Source organism: Hippocampus bargibanti, linkage group LG10, assembly GCF_051943395.1.
Source record: "Hippocampus bargibanti isolate YZ-2025 linkage group LG10, ASM5194339v1, whole genome shotgun sequence".
NCBI lineage: Eukaryota > Metazoa > Chordata > Actinopteri > Syngnathiformes > Syngnathidae > Hippocampus > Hippocampus bargibanti.
This window is the reverse complement of record NC_142743.1, coordinates 11,523,741-11,536,407: the sequence shown is the minus strand read 5'-3', so window position 1 is coordinate 11,536,407 and position 12,667 is coordinate 11,523,741. Positions and strand designations below refer to the sequence as shown.

General features: G+C 38.1%; 1 protein-coding gene across 5 annotated transcripts in view; it reads left to right on the top strand.

Moving 5' to 3' along the window:
• Positions 1-10,394, top strand: part of bnc2 (basonuclin zinc finger protein 2) — a 198,274-nt gene extending 187,880 nt beyond the window's left edge. For 4 of the 5 annotated variants that reach the window (XM_089006380.1, XM_089006381.1, XM_089006379.1 and 1 more), the window contains one exon: positions 6,609-10,394. In XM_089006380.1, the coding sequence (XP_088862506.1) occupies positions 6,609-7,392 (784 nt within the window). In that variant the 3' untranslated portion in view covers positions 7,393-10,394. Of the gene's footprint in view, positions 1-4,652; positions 4,727-6,608 lie in introns of all 5 variants that reach the window. The other variant, XM_089006383.1, reaches the window with a different exon arrangement.
• Positions 10,395-12,667: the final 2,273 nt, after the last annotated feature.

The following is a 12,667-nucleotide window of genomic DNA, read 5'->3' as shown; positions in this document are numbered from 1 at the left end:
TACAGCCAATAACGGCTAATTGGCACTAGCGTCTGCTGTTCCGTCTCGGCAATTAATATAAAAAGGTCCGCCGGCTTGCGTGTTATGCTCGACGCTCACGCTGCTATTTGAAATGTTCTCTCTGAAAGAAACCTTGGGCTACATTATTAACCGTTTTCATGCAAATGGAAAGTGGGCCCAAGATCATTCTTGCATATTTGCGCTAGGATGACCTGTGCCGTCGTTTTTTTCAAAACGCGGTCCATAATTTGAAATCCCTGACTAAAAGAATTTTGTGAGAGCAAAGTCCAAATTCAATTGGATAAAATTACTTGCTTGGCTCCTGTGGGAGGGAAATTTGTTGTTTTACAATTTATATATATATATATATATATATATATATATATATATATATATATATATATATATATATATATATATATATATATATATATATTTTAATTCTTGTATTATTTCACCAATTTTTATTTTATAATAGAAATGTTTTCCATTGTAAACAAAGTTTTAAAAAATTAGTCTGTGAGTAATTTTACAGAAAAACAACTTGCTGTTTTTTTATCGTGTTCAGTGTTACTATAATGATTGAAGATATTTTTTTTAGAAATATTGATTTGGTAAAATGAATAAATAAAGAATAAAGTATATTGGACTGTGATCACATTAAATTCATATTCATATAAGGAAAAGGTGAAAAGGATTCTGAGATTCAAATATGTTTCCATAAAAAATGGTGCAACATTGCTGTGCCCAATGAATGTGGAAATTCCAGAATTCACCCGAAAGGTTTTGTCAATTTTTTTTTCTTCATGACCTCACATTGTCCATCCATTTTTTAAAAACACCAATTATTTCATGTATTTTGTTTTTGTACTTTCATTCCTTTCATCACTTTGCTGCTGTGAAATGTAAATTTCTCCACCGCGAGACGAATAAAGGCAAATCCAATCCAATCCAATCCAATTTCAAATAACCTAAATGTGTTGCAAAAAAAAATCTTCAAGATTAAATACAAACCTGTATTGAACTTCAAAGTTAAATACAACTGAAGCAACCGTGTTTCAGCAGTCATTCCAATCCATGCAAATTAGCAAAAATAAATAAAATGCAGGCATTAAGTTATGAAGAGGAGGGCATTCCCCCCCACACTCGCCATCTCATCCCCTCATTCTCCTCCTCCCCTCTCCACCGAGCTAAAAAAAATGGCTTATTTACCACGGGAGAAGTTGAAAGAGGATGCCGCGTGATTAAGTGAAGCAAAGCGCCATCATTATTGGACCCGTTAATGGAGACACCAGTTATTCATCTCATTTTAATTTAGCGTTATTTTTAGCCTTGGGTACTTGAACCTGTCCTTTCCACGCTGTTCACCACCGCGCGGGGGAGTCCCTCGTCGTGGCAGGGTTGGCGCAAACGGAGAGCGAGTCAAGGTTAATTATGTTGGGAGAATGCCCCCACTTCTTAACTCACTCATCCTCTTCAGCCCCTACAAGGCCCCTCATGGGATGCAAGGCCCCATGCAAATGCTCCATTTTGGGTGGTGGTGGGGGACAATTGCTCATTTGCCGATATATAACAGACCAAACCAGGAACTTCATTATAATATTTTTATGTTTGCATATTTATCTATTTATGTATTTATATATTTTTCTAATATTTCATTTATTTGTTTATTTATTTGTGTATTTATTTGTGTGTATGTATGTATGTATGTATGTATTCATTTATATATTTATTTATTTATCTAATATTTCATTTATTTATTTATTTATTTATTATTTCATTTATTTATTCATAAATGTATTTATTTGGTTTGTTAATAATTGTATATTTATTTGGTTGTTTGTTTACCTTTTATCAGAGTTTAATTATTTGTTTATTATTATTTATTTAATTATGTATTCATTTTGGAATCCAATCCACCCATAAAATGAATAAAAATAATTGACAGATTATAAATTATTTGTTTTTGCAGCAGTGTTTGCAGCAAACCCTAAAAGTGCCTTCTCGAAATTCCACCACTTTACCGCCTATGAATAGTGTCACACCTTGCATTTCTGGATATGACTCTCGTTCACTGGAAAGATGCACACCCCCATTTTAACTCATTCACGGCAAGATGATGTGCAAAAATGTTTCCACTGCAGTGCCAAGGTTTTTGTCATTGTCACTCGAATTCCAGAACCCACAGAATATTAAGTTTTAGGACCACATGAATATTCACATGAATATTCAATGCAGAGTTAGAAACCTTAGTATTTTCTTTCATCTAAAAAAGGGTTAATTCTAAATTATATTGGTCTGGAGTTATATGAGCTTGAAATGAGGGTGGCTGTCCAAAATATAATGCAATACATACATATTGGTTTATATAGCGCTTTAACAACAGCTGAAGCTGGAACAAAGCGCTAACATGGAAAAAAGGGAAATGCTGCCCCTTGCGGAAAATAAAATAAAAACATTGCCAGAGGCCATGGCCAGCTCGATATCGGCACCTGAGCATGAAAAAAACAAAACCCAAATTCGGAATGGTGCTCTACGTCATATTTTATAAATAAATTCGTGAATGGCAGCGAATGAGTTAACCATTTGAGGGACAGTAGCGACTACAGTGGACAGTTTACCGTGTTATCAAGTCACAGGGTGCATAATAGCATTGAAATACTCACCACTGAATACTAATTTGTTCAGTATATATCGTTAAGATCAAAATGAATATACAAAGAAAGTTGCCGCCATCCGTTAGCGATGACGCTAACGGCAGTGAAAAGCAGCGGAGCGAGACGATAAATATCAATAACATCCATGCCCTCCCACCTGCACCAAAAATCTCATAATGAAGTCCGAATGGCATGAAAGGCAAAGAAGCAACCGACGTGGGACTCGCGCTCAATCAAGATGAATCCGAATGATAATTAATGTCGAGGCGGGAAGAGGTGAAAATGTTCCGCTCTTCTTTGTCGTCCTCCTCCTACGTATAATCCCGACAATATATAAAATAAATAAATAACTAAATAAATAGATAGAGAGGCGAACTCATCAAAGCGAGGAAGTGGGTGGGGACATGTAGGCAGGATTTCTAAATTTGATAAATGAGGCACAATGAATGCACATTTCAAATCTTTAACATTTATTTTATTATTTGCATTATTAATAATAATGTCGTAATGTCTTTTTTTGTTTTATGTTGTTGTTTTTTTTGCTTTTTTGAAAGTGATCGGAACACTTCACTGTAGCTCTGCATGCACTGAAGGTTTCACTATTAATAATCCATTTGGATTTATTATCAGGGCCACATTTGGAAGGAAAAAATAATAATAATCGAGAGAATCAGGCTGTTATTTTTTGAAGAAAGTATTTTTAGTCTTTTCTGATGAACTTTTATTTTTTTTATTCGAAAAAAACTTCATTTGTGAAAAACCAATTGACATTTTTTAACTCAGAAAAAAAATCAGCTTTTGTTTATATAAGAAAAAGTTCTGCTTTCCAGTCAGTAAAATGGAAAGCAGATATTTTTATTGTTATTTTTGAATAACAAGAATCTCTCTATCTACACTTGAAATGTTTATTTTTGTGATAATTAACAAATATATTTACTAAACATATGTACTGTTGTAAAGGGTTTCACATAGCTACATTGTTCACAAAGCTCAATAAATATTGGGAAATACTATATCGAAGGAGAAATGTTCTATAAAAATGTTTTATTTATGTTGCTATCCAGATCACCACATAGCTAGCTCGCTATTTGCTATATAGCTGGCTATCTATCTATCTATCTATTCTAGCTATCTATCTATCAATTAGCTATACTATCTATTAGCTATCTATTAGCTAGCGTTCCATTTATTTGAGTAACTTTTGGGTTGAGTGAACGCTGGCTCACCCACGGAAAAACTTATCCCGTGACTGTAAAGTGACATTGAGTTTTGAAAGGCGCTTATAAATGAAATGTATTATTATTATTATTATTATTATTATTATTATTATTATTATTATTATTATTATTATTATTATTATTATTATTATTATTATTATTATTACACCTTTTATGTCTGGAAAAACACTAGGTTGAAGTCAAATTCCTATGAGGAAAAAAATGTTCAAATGTGTTTGAAATGTTGTAGTTGCATTTGTAATTTCTAATTGACACAACATTTTCCTTTGTGATCCTAATACTGATGTCATTTTTCTGTCAACGTAACAATCCAGTCTTGACAATTGTGAAAGGCGTTGTTACTGCAGACTCACTTAGAGCTTAATAGCAGTGATGGTGTTGTTGTATTTCAAAGCCAACTATTGGGCCCGCCTGCCCGAGCATCACCGACAGCATCGCCGTATTCCATCTTAAAAAAAAAATAAAATAAAATACAATTGCTGTGCCCCCGATTGCCAAGCAGCCACACAAACAGTACGAAAATTCCCGGCACGGCATTTTGGCTTCCGATCCATTTCCCGCCCACTTTTTGATTCTCCGTATGAAAGCTCCATATTGTCCCCCATTCGTCGGCAATTCAGTCGATTGGTGGTACGACCCACCGCTTCCCCCCCCCCTTTTCTTTCTTGATGCTGACGATGCTCGAGTGGACGGGCCCGCGTTTGCCTGATTGACGGAAAAGGGTCCCTCAATTGAATGTATTTCTACCCTCTTGCAGGACAATGTCGGATAGGGAAGTAAATAATTAAAGGAAAGGGACCCTTTTTGACTGCACCAACCCTGCCACTGCTGGTAAGCTCGACTTATCCATTGTGACTCCATACAGTATGTGCCCATCTTTTTTTTTTAAATAAGGATTTTTGCTTTATTACTTTTTTTCACCTCCCTGCATGGATCTCCCTTAACCTGTCAAGGTGTTGTGGTCATGGGTGAGCCTTGGGCTTTCTGTCTCCTGTAGTTTTGTATTGTGATACGTGTGTGTGTATATAAAAGAAACATTAGCATGGCTTTTTGTATGCTTAGTGGGGATAAAAACATGTTTAACTGAAAGCCAGAGTGGCACAAATAAATGCTGCCGGGACCCGGTGCGAACGCGCTATCCTTTCTCCGCCTTCATCACATTACCGCTGCTCAAATCAATTGATAACCTCCAATTCAATATGCCCCGACAATTTAATTGAGTCACAGTCTATTGAATTTAAGGGCCGTGCACAGTGCTGACAGCAGTCAACACTGGCAGGGAGGATGCTTGCTTGCTCTTTATCATCCGTCTGTCTGCGCACGGCTTGAAAAAATCTGTTTGTGCTTGTTCAGTCACACAGTAAAAGGAAAATATTCATACTAAGGTAGAACAAAGTTCGATCCAAATGCATAATATGCACTGCATGACAAGACAGCGGTGATATCGAATGAAAAATAACATTGCACATGGAATAGAATATTCTATATTTAATAGAGGATATTCATGTTGAGGTATTCCGTGTACTCAATTGCCGCAAATAAGGCAACTTTTGTCAGGTAAAGTTTTTTTTCTTTCACTAATTAACATATATAGTATACATACATATGATCTATATCACAAGTATGGACTTATGTCTACATACGCTATACAGAATTTGAATTGTTATATAATAATAAAATCCAGAGTGTATATATATATATATATATATATATATATATAGAGAGAGAGAGAGAGAGAGAGAGAGAGAGAGAGAGAGAGAGAGAGAGAGAGAGAGAGAGAGAGAGAGAGAGAGAGAGAGAGAGAGAGAGAAATTGCATTACAATACATGGGAGCTATGAAATTCCCAGTGACTAAGTGTAAAATTGAGACACAGAAAGTGAGAGAGCGAGAGTGAGAGAAAGAGAGATAGAACAGTAGAACAGTGCAAATACACTTTATTCCAGTATGGCTAAAAATTACAAATAAAAGGATTGCCACTGCCACTTACTGTTGAAGATGTGCAATTACACTTGATTCTGGTACAGTTAAATAAATTAAGTGAATAAATAAATAAAATTGCTACTGCTACCTACTGTTGTAGATGGACAATTACACTTTTTTCTGGTATGGTCAAAAATAACAAACAAACAAGCAAGCACGCACGCGCACACACACACACACACACACACACACACACACACACACACACACACACGCACGCACACACATACACATACATACATACATATGATTTCCACTGCCACCTACTGTTGTAGATGTGCAATTACACTTGTTTGTAGTATGGTCAAAAATAATAAATACATAAATAAAAAATAAAAATAAAAATAAAAATAAAATAAGATTATTAGTGCCACTTGCTGTTCTCCAATTACATTTGATTCTAGTACTGCTAAAAATAAACAAATAAATAATAATAATAATAATAATAATAATAATACATTTTATTTATAAGTCTAAACTCTCAAGGACACTTTACAGTCACAGGATATTTTTTTCTGCGCGTGAGCAGCGGCAGCCACATGCGCCAGGCTTCACTCAACCCCCACTGCCATTTACTTTTATAGAGGTGTAATTACACTTGATTCGAGTCAGGTTAAATAAAATGAAAACAAAAAATGTCTAATAGAATGAAGACTGTTTGGCCAAATCAGGACGTTTGACACTCAATCCACTGTGTTTTTGTGCTTTTGTTGTTTTTGTTGTTTGCATTAGGCACAGCTCCAACATTAACCTGCACCGCAAACTGCTGACCAAAGAGCTGGACGACATCGTCCTGGACCCCCAACTCACGCCACTGCCCAAGGACTTTGGAGCCGAGCTATTGGCCAAGTTTTACGCCGGCCACCAACACCGCATGGCTTTGGACCCGATGGCCACCATGGCTTTCCGAGGCCTCGGACCCGCTGGCGACTTGATGCGCGGCGAGCATTCCCCCACGGGTAACGAGTACCCCCAACACCCTGTCCACCAAGACCTGAAGAACAACCACCACCATTATAACCACCATCATCATCATCACCGCGGCTTTCCCCGAGGCGGACCGGACGACTACGTGGTCCTGGACTTGAGCACCACGTCCATCGTCCAGTCCAGCGGCAGCATCCACTCCTCGCACGAGTCGGACGAAGGCAGCGACGAAGGCATCCTATTGGAGGACCTGGAAGTGGACGACGAGGAAGGAAACAGTGAAGTGGAGGACTGCCGCGACGGCCACGGGGACCAAAGCGGAGAAAAAAGACGCTCGGAATCACCGTTCCGATTCGCGTCGCAGAACGGCGGCGGAACTGGCGGCGGTATCGTGTGCAGCATCTGCCACAAAATGTACAGCAACAAGGGGACGTTGCGCGTGCACTACAAGACGGTGCACCTGCGCGAGATGCACAAGTGCAAAGTGGCCGGCTGCAACATGGTGTTCAGTTCCGTGCGCAGTCGCAACAGACATTCGCAGAACCCCAATCTGCACAAGAACATGCCCTTCGCCACATTCGTCGGCTGAACTTCCTCCTCAGAGTCCTCGCCGCCGACGCCTCAGTCCCAAGTACTCTTCCTTCTTTCGGAACGACTCCAGTGAGTGAGTGAGTGAGTGACTATGTAGAAAAAAAAACAACTTTGCTTTCTTCAGTTGGACTTTCATGAACTTCTCCCCCAGTTTCATCTCCAAAGAATCGATCAAACTTCTTATTTGTGACCTTGCCTGCAGACAAGATAGTATCAATGAAAAAAAAACAAAAAAAACTTGTATTTGTGTAATGATAGCTTTTAAATGACCTCCCCGCCTCTCCTTAAAACCGAGAAGTAAAAAAAAAGCATGACAGCTTCATTTTGTAAATATTGCCCCAGAAGAGGCTTTTTGATTTTCTTTTTTTTATTTTACTTCTCTTGCTTATGGTTTTCTGTTACAGTCCAGAACAATACTTCCAGCTGTAAGCAAGAAAGAGGTAGCATCTTAACTATCTTGAGTCGTTTTAACCATAAAAGGGGACGAGGGAGGGTAAAGGGGTGGGAGGGTTACAGAGAAGAAAAAAAAGACATGTGATCATGTGAATGACTTTGTTAGATACGGCCGGCATGCTCTCCGAGGCTTTGACACTGATATCATTCTGTGTTTTTTTTTACTTATTCCCCCCCCCCCTTTCATGTTTATATGAGCTTTATTAGTATATGATTTTGTTTTTTGCACTTTGCATCTATACGAGGGGATGTGTAATATGACTAGAAATGAGGACTTTTTTTGCAATGGTGAGCAAAGGTAAACTTTCACATACACGCGTTAGTTCTCTTTTTTTTTTTTTGCATGTAGCCAAATGTATGGGATAAAAAATAAAATAAAATATCCCCGATGGTCGCCTCGTAATACATAGGCGGGGTACACACATACTAAATTATTAGAGTACAGTGGACTCCTATTGATTCACATTCACCTATTTACATATTTTTTTAATATCAAAAAAGTTCTATATTTGCGAGATTTTTGGTCAATTTGTTTTGCAAAGAGACAAACTCCACTGTTGTATGTAAAAAAAAAAAGGCACAAACACAGATTTAAAAATGATTTTTAAAAAACGGCCCATGAAATCTTCCAATAATTGTTTATCAATATTCACTATTATTTTCTCCACAAAACAAGATGGATGTTTTCTTTATTTTATTTAAAAAGACTTCTTTTTCTTTTTTAAGTATTATTTTTGGGGGGGTGGAGGAATTAATCTCTGGGGGTCCACTGTTTATCTATTTTTTTCTGCATTTATGATTGTTGATGGCCGTATTCTTTCACCATTTGGATCGAAATGACTTTATTATTGTCCTGACTGATTATTTGTTTTTTTTTTAATCAGTAAAAGGTCAGTGTGTGTGTGCTCTGCTTTGGCAACAAAAACCGAAAGGTATAATTGTGAAACATTATAAAACAAGAAATGTCTGATTCAAAGCAAAATAATCCCCCCATTCAAGCTCTTTCGATATCAATGTACTTAAAAAAACATTCGACTACATGTGTTGCACTTGAGTCTTAAAAATCATTTTGCTGTGACATCGATTGCAAATCTGTGAGAGAAAAACTGTTTAATGGTACAATTGCATCCAGTGGTCCAAGTAGCCAAGGGAAATGGGGTATTTATTGGTGGGTTGAGATGTGTTGAGTCCAGTTTTTTTTTTCCTTTTTGTTTGAAAAATGCTCCCTCCTAGTTTTTCACAGCAACGCCATACACGACTATACAAGCCTTTTTTGTCTTACTTAACTTGGTGCTACACATGGAATTACAAAATACACAGTGTTATGTGTTGAAACATGTACAGTATTTACAACTCCTCCCGCCCATGTTTTTCCCACCAGAAGTAATTGATACACCCCCAAAATGGTAATATCAGCCTATATTCATCATTTTTAATCCACGGGGATAATAATACCACAAATTAATGATATCAAAACACCAACACCATTTTGAAGCCTTCTGACGGTATTGCCCTTCAAAATAAAACTCAACTCAACCGCTAACACACACACACACACACACACACACACACACACACACACACACACACACACACACACACACACTTTCATAACTACTCCCGGCATGCAAAGATGTTAGCCTCACAACATAGAGTACTTCCTCAACACTGTTACTACTTTCCTATACATCGTGGCAGCATCTCGCCTACTTTATCAAATCAAAATCCCACTGACCGGAATCCTTCCGGTGTTAAATGAACCTTCCGGGATTCGTATCCCACCACACATACCGAGATGCATTTCAGCCTGCTCTAGTCTACCGCTAGTCTGGTGATCTTATCCAAATGAATCACATCTCTTCAGTTCTTATCATTTAGTCTGTAAATTCCACACAGCTGAACGGAGGACTGTTCAGCACTGTTTTTCACGTCACTGAGCGAGTGTTCATGTAGCTTACGTTGGGATCACACATTCAACGCGCAAAGTCGGTTTGTGCAGATTCTTCCCTTTTTTGTTTTTACTTTATGCCCGATTTAATTTGAACTGGAACCTGTGAAATGTCAAGTCTTACAAAAAAAATAGTCATTAAAAAAGTGTTGTAAATTCATATTGCTGATGTTTTGTGCCAATCATACGTTAGCGTATATTTTAGGTAGGACACTTGAGGAACTCCATAAAAGTCTTGAAGAGTCACAGCGACGCGGCAACGTATTACGCAGGCTTTGCCTTGGGAAGAAAATGGTGATTTTCAACTCTGCGAAAGTTACCCAAAATTAGGTTTTCCTTTTGCAGAATACAAGGGGGAAGGAGGCCAGGGGGGAAAAAAAAATCTTCATGCGTTGCCTCTCCCCCCATTTTTTTTTTTTTGTTGGTTTCTGTATCATACCTGTCCATTTTGTTTTTGTTACCTGTTTTATTTTGCATAAAATGCATAAGGGTTTTGGGATGTAAATGGAATTGTATTCATATTTTGTCCAAATACCTCTTGTAATTTGTATCAGAATTCTTGTACAATTTTTATATTAAAGATTTATCAGTCACTGGCATTTTGTCACGGCAGCTCATTTGACTATTTTGTACTTTTGCCGGACAACCTGGACACTTTACTGTGTTGCCCTTCAAAATAAAATGTCTTACATGTGACAAAAATTGCTGGAAGAACAACTAAACCGCAAACACACACACACACACACACACACACACACACACACACACACACACACACACACACACACACACACACACACACACGCACACACACACACACACACACACACACACACACCGCACACACGCACACACACACACGCACAGATGGTTGAAGGTGTCAATCAAAGTGATATTTCTGAGAGTTTTCCAGAGCTTTTTAATTACCTAAAGATAAAAGTCTTCGGGGAATAGGCTATCTTGACCAATTAGTGGACGATTAGATTCAAAAAGTTAATAAAAGGCAAAGCTGCGGCGTTTGCAAATTGGCAGGGTGGTCAGAAAGCGTGATATAAATCATAATGTATTGTATCACATGGTATTCAATTAAAACTGAAAAGATTTCCCAATCTTTCGTGTGCACGTTATGTTTAATAAACGGGTCTGTTTTTTCCAGGAAATGTAGTTGTGGGGCATGTTTTGACAGACTGATCGCCATCTGACAGGAAAAAAACGGGTAGCTCAGATGCTATGTTGACTTGCTAATTGTCATTTTTTAAATCCTATTCATAAAATATATATACATATGAAAAAAACAATCATAATTAAAATGTGACAAATTCTATTCTTCCGTCATACTAAAACTCAATCTTCTACGGGTCAAGGAATTCGAGTGACAATGACATTTTTGCACATCGTCTGGCAGTGAATGAGTTAAGCATTTAGCCAATCACATTTCAGTCATCATTTGTAACCAGGGGTCAGAAATCTACCTGTATGCCTTCAAAATCAGTTCTGCAGGCCCTGGAGCATAAAAATCAATGTCGATGAAACTGTTGCTCCAACCCAGGGGTGTCAAAGTCATTTTTTGCCGCGGGCCACATTGTAGTTATGGTTTTATGGATTTAAACATTAGAATGTTTAAATCCCTTCAAATATTACATATAGAGCACACAGAAAATTAATGAATAACTCGTTTTCAAATCTGAAGTGAAGAATAATGACTTTTATTGTGGTTGACATCCAAAACTATGAAATTTTGGCTCAGATTTTAGCAATCATCATGAAATTTAACAAGTTTGATTTGCTTTCACGGGCTGAAAAAAAATGATGTGGCGGTCCAGATTTGGCCCGCGGGCCTTGACTTTGACACCTGTGCTCCAACCAATGTGTTTGACACCCTGGCGCTGGGCAATCACTAGAGGGGATTGAGCGAGAAAGAAGGCCGAATGGCAAAAATGAAAAAAAAAAAGCCCTTTGGCAACCCTGGGACAGTGAGGGAATGCTGAACTCATCACAAAGTCCTCCGCCGGCATCCGCATAATGACCCCGACAAGACGGGAATCCCTTTTAATTAAAGCGACGGCGGATCAGTTAAGCAGATGGATGGCCGACAAATATGAGGGGGAAATAGAATGTTTAATGGCCTGTGCACTTATCGCTGGCTATTTTCCGTGCCCGCACCCCCAAACTGATAAACAGGAACGGGGAGCCTTGTTAATCAACCTTACAACCTTTAAAGCCCGAGATAAGAAAATAATTCGGGATCGTCGTGAAATTAGCTTGAGATGCGACGAGCACTTTGGGCCTGAGCGGCCGGGAGAGTTTCTATCAGGGTAATAGCCTTGCGCCGCCGTGGAGAACTTTCGGGGCGGGAAGCAGGAAAGATTTTTTTTTCTGCTATTTGCAGGTTTTTTTTTTTTATTATTTTTACTTTAGTTTGCCTTTGACCCTCTTTGCGGGAACCTTGCTGAGCTCTTATCAGTCAGACGGGCGAGTCACCCGCTTGCGCGGAATTCATCTCAAGAAGAGGGAATTGGAGACTGTGGCCCGCTTGAAGAGGTTAAGGGGAAATATACCCCCATGAAGAAATATATAGACATGTAGGGAAGGACGTGTAGGTGCGCGGCGTTTGAGTGTTCTGTTTTGATCACATAAATTGCAGTTCTGCCCAAATTCAGCTCCAGGTGGCAAATGGCATTTTGTTTTCCTTTTATCTTGAATCCCATATGTTGTGTTTACCATTTATTACAGTGTATTTATTTATTTATAATAATAATAATAATAATACATTTTATTTTAAGCGTCTCAAGGACACTTTACAGTCACTGTAACTGGCGGGTATATTGGCATTGGTTGCCATGACAACAAAAATATAATTTATTTTGTGTTG